We start from the raw sequence: 14,985 nt of genomic DNA, 5'->3' as shown, positions 1-14,985 counted from the left end.
TACTTAACAACCAGAAGACATCTTTTCTATGGAGTATACCACAATGACACGGCAATCCATTGACATACTTAACAACCAGAAGACATCTTTTCTATGGATTATACCTAAATGACATGGCAATCCATTGACATACTTAACAACCAGAAGACATCTTTTCTATGGAGTATACCACAATGACACGGCAATCCATTGACATACTTAACAACCAGAAGACATCTTTTCTATATATATGGAGTATACCACAATGTCAAGGCAATCCACTGACATACTTAACAACCAGAAGACATCTTTTCTATGGAGTATACCACAATGACACGGCAATCCATTGACATACTTAACAACCAGAAGACATCTTTTCTATGGAGTATACCACAATGACACGGCAATCCATTGACATACTTAACAACCAGAAGACATCTTTTCTATGGCGTATACCACAATGACACCGCAATCCATTTAAGTACTCAACAACCAGAAGACATCTTTTCCAAGGAGTATACCACAATGACACGGCAATCCATTGACATACTTAACAACCAGAAGACATCTTTTCTATGCAGTATACCACAATGACACAGCAATCCATTGACATACTTAACAACCAGAAGACATCTTTTCTATGCAGTATACCTAAATGACACGGCAATCCATTGACATACTTAACAATCAGAAGACATCTTTTCTATGAAGTATACCACAATGACACGGCAATCCATTGACATACTTAACAACCTGAAGACATCTTTTCTATGGAGTATACCTAAATGACACGGCAATCCATTGACATAATTAACAACCAGAAGACATCTTTTCTATGGAGTATACCACAATGACACGGCAATCCATTGACATACTTAACAACCTGAAGACATCTTTTCTATGGAGTATACAACAATGACACGGCAATCCATTGACATACTTAACAACCAGAAGACATCTATTCTATGGAGTATACCTCAATGACACGGCAATCCATTGACATACTTAACAACCAGAAGACATCTTTTCTATGGAGTATACCACAATGTCAAGGCAATCCATTGACATACTTAACAACCAGAAGACATCTTTTCCAAGGAGTATACCTCAATGACACGGCAATCCATTGACATACTTAACAACCAGAAGACATCTTTTCTATGGAGTATACCACAATGACACAGCAATCCATTGACATACTTAACAACCAGAAGACATCTTTTCTATGGAGTATACCACAATGGCAAGGCAATCCATTGACATACTTAACAACCAGAAGACATCTTTTCTATGAAGTATACCTCAATGACACGGCAATTCATTGACATACTTAACAACCAGAAGACATCTTTTCTATGGAGTATACCACAATGACACCGCAATCCACTGACATACTTAACAACCAGAAGACATCTTTTCTATGGAGTATACCTCAATGACACGGCAATCCATTGACATACTTAACAACCATAAGACATCTTTTCTATGAAGTATACCACAATGACACGGCAATCCATTGACATACTAACAACCAGAAGACATCTTTTCTATGGAGTATACCACAATGACACGGCAATCCATTGACATACTTAACAACCAGAAGACATCTTTTCTATGGCGTATACCACAATGACACCGCAATCCATTTAAGTACTCAACAACCAGAAGACATCTTTTCCAAGGAGTATACCACAATGACACGGCAATCCATTTAAGTACTTAACAACCAGAAGACATCTTTTCTATGGAGTATATCACAATGACAGGGCAGTCCATTGACATACTTAACAACCATGAGACATCTTTTCTATGGAGTATACCTAAATGACACGGCAATCCATTGACATACTAACAACCAGAAGACATCTTTTCTATGGAGTATACCACAATGACACGGCAATCCATTGACATACTTAACAACCAGAAGACATCTTTTCTATGGCGTATACCACAATGACACCGCAATCCATTTAAGTACTCAACAACCAGAAGACATCTTTTCCAAGGAGTATACCACAATGACACGGCAATCCATTTAAGTACTAAACAACCAGAAGACATCTTTTCTATGGAGTATATCACAATGACAGGGCAATCCATTGACATACTTAACAACCATGAGACATCTTTTCTATGGAGTATACCACAATGACACGGCAATCCATTGACATACTAACAACCAGAAGACATCTTTTCTATGGAGTATACCACAATGTCAAGGCAATCCATTGACATACTTAACAACCAGAAGACATCTTTTCTATGGAGTATACCACAATGACAAGGCAATCCATTGACATACTTAACAACCAGAAGACATCTTTTCTATGGCGTATACCACAATGACACCGCAATCCATTTAAGTACTCAACAACCAGAAGACATCTTTTCCAAGGAGTATACCACAATGACACGGCAATCCATTTAAGTACTCAACAACCAGAAGACATCTTTTCTATGGAGTATACCACAATGACACGGCAATCCATTGACATACTTAACAACCAGAAGACATCTTTTCTATGGAGTATACCACAATGTCAAGGCAATCCATTGACATACTTAACAACCAGAAGACATCTTTTCTATGGAGTATACCACAATGTCAAGGCAATCCATTGACATACTAACAACCAGAAGACATCTTATCTATGGAGTATACCACAATGTCAAGGCAATCCATTGACATACTTAACAACCAGAAGACATCTTTTCTATGGAGTATACCACAATGTCAAGGCAATCCATTGACATACTTAACAACCAGAAGACATCTTTTCTATGGAGTATACCACAATGACACGGCAATCCATTGACATACTTAACAACCAGAAGACATCTTTTCTATGGAGTATACCACAATGACACGGCAATCCATTTAAGTACTCAACAACCAGAAGACATCTTTTCTATGGAGTATACCACAATGTCAAGGCAATCCATTGACATACTTAACAACCAGAAGACATCTTTTCTATGGAGTATACCTCAATGACACGGCAATCCATTGACATACTTAACAACCAGAAGACATCTTTTCTATGGAGTATACCACAATGACACAGCAATCCATTGACATACTTAACAACCAGAAGACATCTTTTCTATGGAGTATACCACAATGACACGGCAATCCATTGACATACTTAACAACCAGAAGACATCTTTTCTATGGAGTATACCTCAATGACACGGCAATCCATTGACATACTTAACAACCAGAAGACATCTTTTCTATGGAGTATACCTCAATGACACGGCAATCCATTGACATACTTAACAACCAGAAGACATCTTTTCTATGGAGTATACCACAATGACACAGTAATCCATTGACATACTTAACAACCAGAAGACATCTTTTCTATGGAGTATACCACAATGACACGGCAATCCATTGACATACTTAACAACCAGAAGACATCTTTTCTATGGAGTATACCTCAATGACACGCCAATCCATTGACATACTTAACAACCAGAAGACATCTTTTCCAAGGAGTATACCACAATGACACGGCAATCCATTGACATACTTAACAACCAGAAGACATCTTTTCTATGGAGTATACCACAATGTCAAGGCAATACATTGACATACTTAACAACCAGAAGACATCTTTTCCAAGGAGTATACCACGATGACACGGCAATCCATTAACATACTGAACAACCAGAAGACATCTTTTCTATAACTTTTAAACACACTGTTTTGTGTTTATCATAAAAGAAAGTAAATTTCATCTGTTTTATTTTGTATTTTTCTACTATACATTTGTTCATATTATAAATAAATAATTATCTATGAGATATCTACAATTAAGAACTATATTTTGTTGATGTTATACCGATTCAAGGCTTTTTCAATACACATAAGATAAATTAATTCAAGAAAATGTTTACATCAACACAAATCTAAAAACTGAATGATAATTATTATTCAAATAACTGATAGGGGAGACAACCCAAAAGAGGAATACATTAGTTCCTGAATAGAGAGCTCAATCGAATCACTTGATCAGAAATGATTTTCTAAAAATGTAAATGTTCATTTTAACTTAATGTTAAATATTGCACTGTTAAAACTCATCATTTTTTATATTGTTTATATTTGTAATAATAAAAAAAATATATTGCAATGAAAAAAATATAAATTGGACATTGAAAAAATGTATATAAATATACCATTCTTATATATAAAAGTTTACAGCTGAATCACAACTACTTTCATTATGGTTTGATTCAGAGTAAGAATAAGTTGTTTATGCCACAAGAGATACTAAACTATGTTGTAACATCCAATATTCACTGCTTTCATTATCAATGTATTTTTTATTAAAAGAATTCCTTGTTTTACAAAAGGTTCACGTAACCCCCCTTTTTCATTTCATTTTGAAAAATGATTGATTGATTGATTGATTGATTGATTGATGTCTGCATAATGTTTCATTGCCCCTGAAATCTATACAAATCCTAAGGTCAAAATATTAGTCTGAGGAAAACAGCTGGTATAATCTCTAACCAAGTTAATACCCATATCAGACTAGAATAGTGGAACAACACACAGATAAATAGGAATAAAAGGAGGTGTATGGTATACTTTATTAAGGCAGCAATCCAACAACAAAACCATAATCATGATTAAAAGAGATGTAAGTTTAGAAACAAAATCCCTACAGCACAAAAAACAAGAACTCTTAGATACCACACTGACCATGATTTATTTCAGATCTAAGAATTGGTCAAAGGGAGATAATCGGAAGTTTAAATATCAGGAAAAGCTGAACAGTCAGTTGTTGTTTGATTGCTGTGTAATTAATGGGACCATAGAGTATTTTCTTCATACAAAATAATAAACGAAGTAACAAAATAAAATAAGATCTTTTTAATTGAAAAATGAGTTTTGATTTCCCTATTTTAAAAGAAATGAAGATTTGACTGCAATCAAACCTCACAAATTAACAAAATTTAGTTTTTAAAAAGAGTAAATAAAAGGGTGTTTAAATAATAAATTAATAAAAACACAAAATTACAAATGTACTTAAAATATATGTTAATATTAGAGAGTAATTTAAAATTTATCTACAATGATTTTTCGTATACCAGTAAAAAACTTTATGTTATTAGTATCTACAAATGTTTGTTACTGCAGAAATATGACACTGTGTGGGAAAAAATGACTCACAATAATTGATGTTTGCAACTATTATAAACCAAATAATCTTTCTGTACATTAAAATGATTCTTTTTGTTACAGACTTATTTAGAAATATAATCCTAATCCTTTACTAGGATGATAAGTTAATGGCCTCTCAGTCTCTACAACAGAGTTTTACAGAGCTAGGGACAGTCACGAACTTGCCTCAAATGATAGGTTAACGGCCTCTCAGACTCTACAACAGAGTTTTACATAGGTAGGGACAGTCTTCTTGCTTAACCACAGGCCAAGCTGTAAAATTGCTATCAGGCCTGTAAAAATTATCTCTACAGGCCAACTGAATCTAACTAAAATTTTTAACAAATTGATTTCTACAGATTTATAAGTTTATCGTGAAGACTGCAGGGGATACTACATGCATTGTTTGGTTTTGTTCTGTCAATCTTTAAATTAATTCTCCCAGTAACCTGTCAAAAGGTGTAACCTTATGGTGCAACTTAAAAAATCCTTCCAAATACCTTTCTGTCAATAATAAATACAACTGTTATAAACATGATAAACATTTTACAATGGTTTGACTTCTTATGCTAATTCATGCTAATTTAAATATTTTTCTGATTTATTTGCATATTTTCATTAGTTTATATGGAAAATTCGAATATAATCTATCTATAAATAAAGTCACATTAATTTGATATCAGTCCCAAGAGTTTTTGAAGGATAAAAGAAACCATATATTTAATGTCATTCCCGTAGCATTTCTTATGTTAGCCGGTACCTTTGATGAACAATTAAGGCTCTCCTATCCCTAGCATTTCTTATGTAAGCAGGTACCTTTGATGAACAATTTTAAGGCAATACAATGTTAGAGATCAGTACTACAGTTTTCTGTATTAACAGAGGAACCTGATGAATGGCGAGTATGTCCTGGTTTATTTTTCATTTCTTTAAGTGAGCTACTAGAATGTTTTTGTCGTAAATTCCCCAGAGGTGACGACCCGACTTTCTCTTCATTAATTTCCTCTAGGATGGAATTCTTTTTGTTCGTTAGACTCGTCAGCTCTACATTATCTGCACTTGTCCTGGAATTATTCTTTATTACATTAACCTGTACAGAATCTACCGTGTCTCCGTTAGATAACGTCCGTGACACATCACTATCTCGTTTGTGCTCTTTCACTTTAGATTTGTCCATTTTTTTAATTCCCAGTTTAATTTTATCAGCGAGTTTAGGTAATTTGCCAAGAGATTTTGTCGGAGTATCACTATCTTCTTCGATTGTTTCTAGTTTTGACAAATTTTCATCTCCTTCTATGATATCTATGTCATCTGAAAGAGAAATGTTTAACATCAAATATTGTTTGTAATTATTTAGGTCTATTCCATTAGCATGGACGTGGTTTGGTAATAAAAGAACAGAGTTCAAATGTCCCCCGCATTGCACATATTTTATTTATCTGCCCAAGGGCAATATCTTAAAAATTATTTTATTATAAATATCTTGAAAATGAAGGCTTGAGAGCAAATGTGATGCAATTTCCAATATAATTAATGTTTCCAAGGCACATAACTCTTTTAAAAATATTTGGCTGGCACTGATTTTTCGAAATTGTCCACAACATTGCTGATATAAACCTTTTGATATAAATTTGATAAAATCTGGCAAGGATTTTACACATGAGAGCGCTAACAATGCAATTTTCCATATAATTAATATTTCCAAGGGCATAACTCTTTGAAAAATAATTTATTGGTACTGATTTTTTGAACTCACCCAAGAATTTACTGATATAAACCTATAATGTAAGTTTCATAAAAATCTGACAAGAATAGTACATGAGAGAGAGCACTAACAAAACACTTTTATTATTAATATTTCCAAGGGGTATAACTCTTTTAAATATAATTCATTAATCTGCATTGTTTTTTGAACTCATACAAGACATTGCTGATGTAAACCTAAATAAAGATGCATAGGTAATAAGGTAAAATACCCCCACAACCATTTTAATGGAACAGCCTTTAATGTTATTTTATTCCCAAGTTATTTATGTTTGTAACTGAAAAACTTAATTACTGTGAATGGCTTCATACCTAATAAAATAAAACAAGTATCAGAAAAAAAATCTAGGCCCGTATGCATAAAACCACTTAAGTTAAGATATCAAATCATAGTACTAATTTATCGTATGACATGTAGAAAAATCCATCTACTCGGATCAAATCTTAACTACCTTTATGCATACAGGCCCAGAACAAATTTTTTGTCTTAAGGTATTTAGTTCTAAATGTTGCTTTTGCAAAAGTAATTGTAAATCTCATGAATGTGTGGTCTAAGCTTGTTACAGGTTAATAAATCAGTCCCTTATATAGCATATGTAATGACAGATCTGTAGAGTTCTTGATTTGAGAAATATCACATTAAAAATTTAATAAACAGCTGCTCCATGAGTGCATGATATGCCCGTAGCGTTTTCAAAGAATAAAGTTCAATAACTTCTCAATGTCATATCAGAAATTTATAAATAAAAAACTAAAGGGAGCCAAATCAGTCACCAAAGTTAAATGAAAACTGCTCAAAGCACATTAAGGATATTGTCTGAAAACTTGAAAATCACCCCTTTTTTATGAATAAAATCCCATAACTCGGAAACCTAAAATCTAAAATTTATAAAAATCGAAAGGGAGCTCATATCAATAGATATAAACAATTCACCAAAGTAGCATGATAACTGCTCAAAGCATTTTTTGAGTTATTGTCCGAAAACTGGAAAATCCCCCTTTTTTTGAATGAATAAAACCCTAAAACTTGGAAACGTAAAATCAAAAATTTGAAAAAAAACAAAAGGGAGCTCACAGCAATAGATATAAACAATTCACCAAAGTTTCATGAAAACTGCTCAAAGCATTTTTGAGTTATTGTCCGAAAACTGGAAAATCCCCTTTTTTTAATGAATAAAACCCCAAAACTCGGAAACGTAAAATCTTAAAATTTATAAAAAACGAAAGGGAGCTCATAGCAATAGATATAAACAATTCACCAAATTTTTATGCAAATCGGTTAAAGCATTTTTGAGTTAATGTCTGACATGTCCTGACGGATGGATAACGGTATACCATAATACGTCCGGTAAACGGGCTATAAAAATACCAGGTAGGACTTGAGATAAAAGCACTATAGTTGTAAGTTGTTACCAGCAACTGCAGATTGGTGGACTTTTGTTGTGGACTAGATAGATTGGGTTTTGGTTGTAACTTATTTGGTAGGACATGAGATTGGTGGACTTTTGTTGTGGACTAGATAGATTGGGTTTTGGTTGTAACTTATTTGGTAGGACATGAGATTGGTGGACTTTTGTTGTGGACTAGATAGATTGGGTTTTGGTTGTAACTTACTTGGTAGGACATGAGAAAGAAGTCTCTTTAGTCTTATTCTACAACTTTCTTGAGATGATGGCACTATAGTCTTAACTCACGACCTACTTGAGATAGATGGGGTTATAGTCTTAACCTACGACCTCCTTGAGATAAATGGCACTACAATCTTAACTTACCAGGCAGTTTCTTGGTTCTAAATGATGCGTTTGTGATAGCAGATTAGGCAATGGTGACCTGAGATAGATGACGCTACAATCTTAACTTACCAGTCAGTTTCTTGGTTCTAAATGATGCATTTGTAATAGCAGATTAGGCAATGGTGACCTGAGATAGATGGCGCTACAATCTTAACTTACCAGGCTGTTTCTTGGTTCTAAATGATGTGTTAGTAATGGCAGATTATGCAATGGTGTGACCTGAGATAGATGGCGCTATAGTCTTAACTTACCAGGCAGTTTCTTGGTTCTAAATGATGCGTTTGTAATAGCAGATTTGGCGATGGTGTGACCTGAGCTAGACGGGGTGACTGTCATTAGTCCCATTGGACCATCTTCTTCATGACCAGCAGGAAGTGAATTTTTTATGGCATTGGTTACCTAAAATAGATCACTTACAATTATCATATAAAATAAACATATAATTTTGTAAAGACAGCTGTGTGCTGTTGAAGTCTGCATATGCATTTTTAAATGTCTTTGATGTGTCATAAGGTAGTCGTCTCATTAATACTCTCCTTACATATAGATTCTACCACTGCATCAAGTGTGATACAATATTTATCGAAACCACATGTTGATTAGTAAAATTAATCAACAGGTCAGGAAAAGGATAAATTGGATCAGAATTAGAGAAATATTTATTTATCCAAACCATCAAAATCAGATAAATAAATGTGAACAAAGGGAGACAATCCAATCTAAATTACCTTATTTTTCCTGAATAAATATCATAATACAAAATAATAATATTACATATGGTGTATCATTCTACAGTTTTCATTGGGTATTACGATCACATGTTTCAAAGGTTATTGTACGTATCCGTAGCCTTGTTTCTATATTTAGGTATATTGACGCTATATTTCTATTTATATGTATATTGACGGTCAATATAAAAAAATCTTGCTAAATTTAGATTTATGACGTCATACATAACAATTATAGAGGAAGCGCTGCAGCAGACAAAAAGAAAATTTGCAAGTTTATCAGGAGATTTCAAGAATTTTATGTTAAATGCAGACGCTAAGAATACAAGAAAGCTAATGCAACAGGCTATGAAGTTGTTAAAAAAAATATTGATATTTTCAATAACATGTTAAAATTCCTGCAAAATACAATTTTTGAAATACACAGAAAGAACAATGAACGCCATTTTCCTAATACATTATTTACATATGTAATATAGAAATGAAGGACTTTCACTCAGTCAATACGTTATATATGGACCTGTTAGATTATATTGACACTCTGACTTCGTCCTCTAACCTGAACAGGTCCATATATAACGTGTTGACCTCGTCAAAAGTCCATAATTGTAAAAAGTATCAAGAATATTGATTTCTGATCAGGTTTAGATAAATTAACAGAATTAATCTTGAAAAAAAATAAGGAATGTTTAATACTGATTATTTCTATACTAAATCATATGAAAATGAACATTTTATGAGTTTCTCCTCTGAAAGTCCATTCGAATATTTTTCCAGAAGTTAACTGTAAAACTTATGATGTACTTTCAACAATCAATTAATGTAAATTCAGCTATGAAGGTGTTAAATGACCTAGATTACCCAAGAGGTTCTTCCCAGTTCAGTGTCTTTCAGTAGATTCAGAAATTATTGCAATGTTTTTATTTATGCAAAAAATGCATTCATAATTTTAGTATTGATTTTCTATCATAATTTTTTAAATCTCATTAATTAGATTTTGCATTTTTGCCAGTGGTCAAGTATTTGCAATAATAAATACACACATTAATTCCTTAATCTACAGTACATGAAAAATAGAATCTCATTTATAATGAGAGATCCATACTGTTAGACAGATATGACTGGGAGTTCACACATAAAATAATTTACTGAAAACCTTACCATAATTACTTACATCTAATTCAAATAACAAACAGTTTATCAAAAAACTTACCAAAAGTATATCAGGATAGAGTTCATAACTTGCCCTGTTGTGGATGTCTAGAATGGCTCTTGTTGCTAAGTATTTATCACTATTAAACCTACAAAATTAAAAAGAAGTTTTACATTCAGTGTTAATTGATCATCATGATGATGGTGGTTTTGTGTTTAAAACCAAGTGGCAAATATCATATCAGGACCAGAATATGGTATATACATCCTGCTTTGTACTGGACTGTCACACCGATCTGATTTCTAATCTGCTCGGGCCCCCCTTTTGTGGGAAAAATTTGGTTGAAGCATGACTAGAGCCCCCCCCCTGAAAATTTCTGGAACTGCCACTGCAGATCAACCCATGTGTTAACCCATCACCTCCCGCACTCATGGAGACCACAGGTCAACCAAGGGGAATCAGTGATAAAATCATTTCTACTGAGCTTGAAAAGGTTGACCAGTTGGAAAAACTATAATACTTTAAAAAAAAAAATTAACAAACAAAATCGAAACTGTATATATAGCTAAAAATATTTCAAATGAAGTTATACATGGAACAAAATGAAAATTGGGAATGATCCATTAATATCAAAGTTTTGGAGTTTTGACTAATTTTGTGATTTTAATTATCTCCCTTTGACCAACCTAAATAAAACTCTGGAAGTTTAAGAATATTCCATGACCAAAACTTTAATTTTAAATCAATTAAAAGCTTTATTAGATTCAATATCTTAAGATCAAGAATAGCCAAATGCATGGGATAAATAAGAGTCATAGAGTGCATTTCTTTCTAACCAAAGTTTTGTAAACGTTGTGTGGCATTTGTTGTTGTTTTCTAAACGCTACAAAAGTAGAAACAAATACATCGTTAAATCAGTGTTTACTGACCCTGTTTGAACTTCCAATAATGCATGCACATGTTGTTGGTAAACAGACTTTTTGCAAACGTAGAAACAAATACATCGTTTAATCAGGTTGAAGTTAGAAACAAATGTAGCGTTTGTACTAACAAACGATGAACAACAAACTGTAGACGCATTTTTAGCGAGTGCATAGTTTGTCAAAGTTTATGTAAACTTTGCAAACGTATGTTAGAAACAAATGATCAAAACATGTTCCCGCTTAGCCATTTGCATCGTTGTGTTAGAAAGAAATGCACTCATAATAACTTGTGTTGTGTTTAAGCATACAATCTTATTAAACATTGAAGAACATCCCAACCATATATATATATAATCAGACCTTTTTGACCAGCGGCAGTGTAAAGCAACCACAAATCATTTAATCATTTTAAGAGTAACATATACAAGTTGCTAAACGGACATCTTTGATAAAGTTTACTAATGAATGTTTAAGTGAAAGTAATAGCTTACACAATCTTGGAAAAGGAAAGCAAAAAATTAAGAGGAGATACACTCTCTTTCCCCAATACACATACAATCTATATACACTCTCTTTCCCCAATACACATACAATCTACATACACTCTCTTTTCCCAATACACATAGATACACTCTCTTTCCTCAATACACATACAATCTATATACACTCTCTTTCCCCAATACACATACAATCTATATACACTCTCTTTTCCCAATACACATACAATCTATATACACTCTCTTTCCCCAATACACATACAATCTACATACACTCTCTTTCCCCAATACACATACAATCTACATAGACTCTCTTTCCCCAATACACATACAATCTATATACACTCTCTTTCCACAATACACATACAATCTACATACACTCTCTTTCCCCAATACACATACAATCTACATACACCCTCTTTCCCCAATACACATACAATCTACATACACTCTCTTTCCCCAATACACATACAATCTATATACACTCTCTTTCCCCAATACACATACAATCTACATACACTCTCTTTTCCCAATACACATAGATACACTCTCTTTCCTCAATACACATACAATCTATATACACTCTCTTTTCCCAATACACATACAATCTATATACACTCTCTTTTCCCAATACACATACAATCTACATACACTCTCTTTCCCCAATACACATACAATCTACATACACTCTCTTTCCCCAATACACATACAATCTATATACACTCTCTTTCCCCAATACACATACAATCTACATACACTCTCTTTCCCCAATACACATACAATCTATATACACTCTCTTTCCCCAATACACATACAAGCTACATACACTCTCTTTTCCCAATACACATACAATCTACATACACTCTCTTTTCCCAATACACATACAATCTACATACACTCTCTTTCCCCAATACACATACAATCTACATACACTCTCTTTCCCCAATACACATACAATCTACATACACTCTCTTTCCCCAATACACATACAATCTACATACACCCTCTTTCCCCAATACACATACAATCTACATACACTCTCTTTCCCCAATACACATACAATCTATATACACTCTCTTTCCCCAATACACATACAATCTACATACACTCTCTTTTCCCAATACACATAGATACACTCTCCTTCCTCAATACACATACAATCTATATACACTCTCTTTCCCCAATACACATACAATCTATATACACTCTCTTTTCCCAATACACATACAATCTACATACACTCTCTTTCCCCAATACACATACAATCTACATACACTCTCTTTCCCCAATACACATACAATCTATATACACTCTCTTTCCCCAATACACATACAATCTACATACACTCTCTTTCCCCAATACACATACAATCTATATACACTCTCTTTCCCCAATACACATACAATCTACATACACTCTCTTTTCCCAATACACATACAATATACATACACTCTCTTTTCCCAATACACATACAATCTACATACACTCTCTTTCCCCAATACACATACAATCTACATACACTCTCTTTCCCCAATACACATACAATCTACATACACTCTCTTTCCCCAATACACATACAATCTACATACACTCTCTTTCCCCAATACACATACAATCTATATACACTCTCTTTCCCCAATACACATACAATCTACATGTGTTTTGGTTGTTTGTGTCATTAGGTTTCTGTCTCACTGATGTATAGCCCACCTATTCTTTTATCAATGAACAAGACCTACATAATATGAACGTATGCAAGTGCACGTATACATGTTCATTTATAAGACTTTGATTAATTTTGGAAAATTCAAATACGAAATAAAAGATGAATTTTGGTCTATTTTATTGGGTTCCTGTATCGACTCAATTTTCAAACAGTTACATACTTTGCATAAAGATTTTTTCAACCCAAAATAAGTTAACAAATGTATTGATATTCATTTGCATAAGGTCGATTTCTATCCGAAGCAGCTCATATAATAAAGCCCTGAGACCATCTCTGTCATGAGAGTTAGGGAGATGGCTATTCTTGGCAACAACTCTCTGACCAAGACTTACATGATATAATAAAGCCCTGAGACCATCTCCGTCATGAGAGTTGGGGAGATGGCTATTCTTGGCAACAACTCTCTGACCAAAACTTACATGATATAATAAAGCCCTGAGACCATCTCTGTCATGAGAGTTAGGGAGACGGCTATTCTTGGCAATAACTCTCTGACCAAGACTTACATGATATAATAAAGCCCTGAGACCATCTCCGTCATGAGAGTTGGGGAGATGGATATTCTTGGCAACAACTCTCTGATCAAGACTTACATGATATAATAAAGCCCTGAGATCATCTTTGTCATGAGAGTTGGGGAGATGGCTATTCTTGGTAACAACTCTCTGAAAAAGACTTACATGATATAATAAAGCCCTGAGACCATCTCTGTCATAAGAGTCGGGGAGATGGCTATTCTTGGCAACATTTCTCCCACATGACTTTTCCGTTTACTTTGAGGAGGCGAGTCTGGTAGATGGAAACTGGCTGAAGGTTTAACCGAACATGATATGTCTGATAAATCATCAAATCCTGTCGTAGCTAGTCTGTAATAAAAAATAAAATGTTCAATCCTTGATACATATCTTTTTTTACAATATTTGAAACCTACAAAAAACCCTGTCATGGCTTGTGTAAAAAGTTAAACTAAAGCTGTATTTATCTAGTCCTTGGCACACAGAAAGGACGTTTAGATGTAGTCAACTTGTGTTAAAGTAAAGAATTATTATCTTACACTCCTATTTCAACATTTCTGTGGTAACTGAACAGACTACCAATGCTTCGTGTTGAAGGCCGTACTTTGACCTATAATGGTTTACTTTTTACACATTGTGACATAGATGGAGAGTTGTCTCATTGGCACTCATACCACATCTTCTTATTTCTACAGACATCACTCAGAAAGTATGATCACCTATTAATGGCT

General features: G+C 33.7%; 1 protein-coding gene across 1 annotated transcript in view; it reads right to left on the bottom strand.

The window, feature by feature from the left end:
* Positions 1 to 3,713: 3,713 nt before the first annotated feature.
* The window catches only part of LOC127718560 (hyccin-like), an 88,933-nt gene continuing 77,661 nt past the window's right edge, over positions 3,714 to 14,985 (bottom strand). The window contains exons 9-12 of the mRNA XM_052224626.1: positions 14,420 to 14,605; positions 10,654 to 10,741; positions 8,964 to 9,111; positions 3,714 to 6,466 (exon numbers count right to left, since the gene is read on the bottom strand). Coding sequence (XP_052080586.1) covers positions 6,003 to 6,466; positions 8,964 to 9,111; positions 10,654 to 10,741; positions 14,420 to 14,605 — 886 coding nt within the window. The 3' untranslated portion in view covers positions 3,714 to 6,002. The remainder of the gene's footprint in view (positions 6,467 to 8,963; positions 9,112 to 10,653; positions 10,742 to 14,419; positions 14,606 to 14,985) is intronic.

This window comes from Mytilus californianus, unplaced genomic scaffold, assembly GCF_021869535.1.
Source record: "Mytilus californianus isolate M0D057914Y unplaced genomic scaffold, xbMytCali1.0.p SCAF_10, whole genome shotgun sequence".
Lineage (NCBI taxonomy): Eukaryota > Metazoa > Mollusca > Bivalvia > Mytilida > Mytilidae > Mytilus > Mytilus californianus.
The sequence above is the reverse complement of the archived record's forward strand: the minus strand, read 5'-3'. Positions and strand labels throughout refer to the sequence as shown.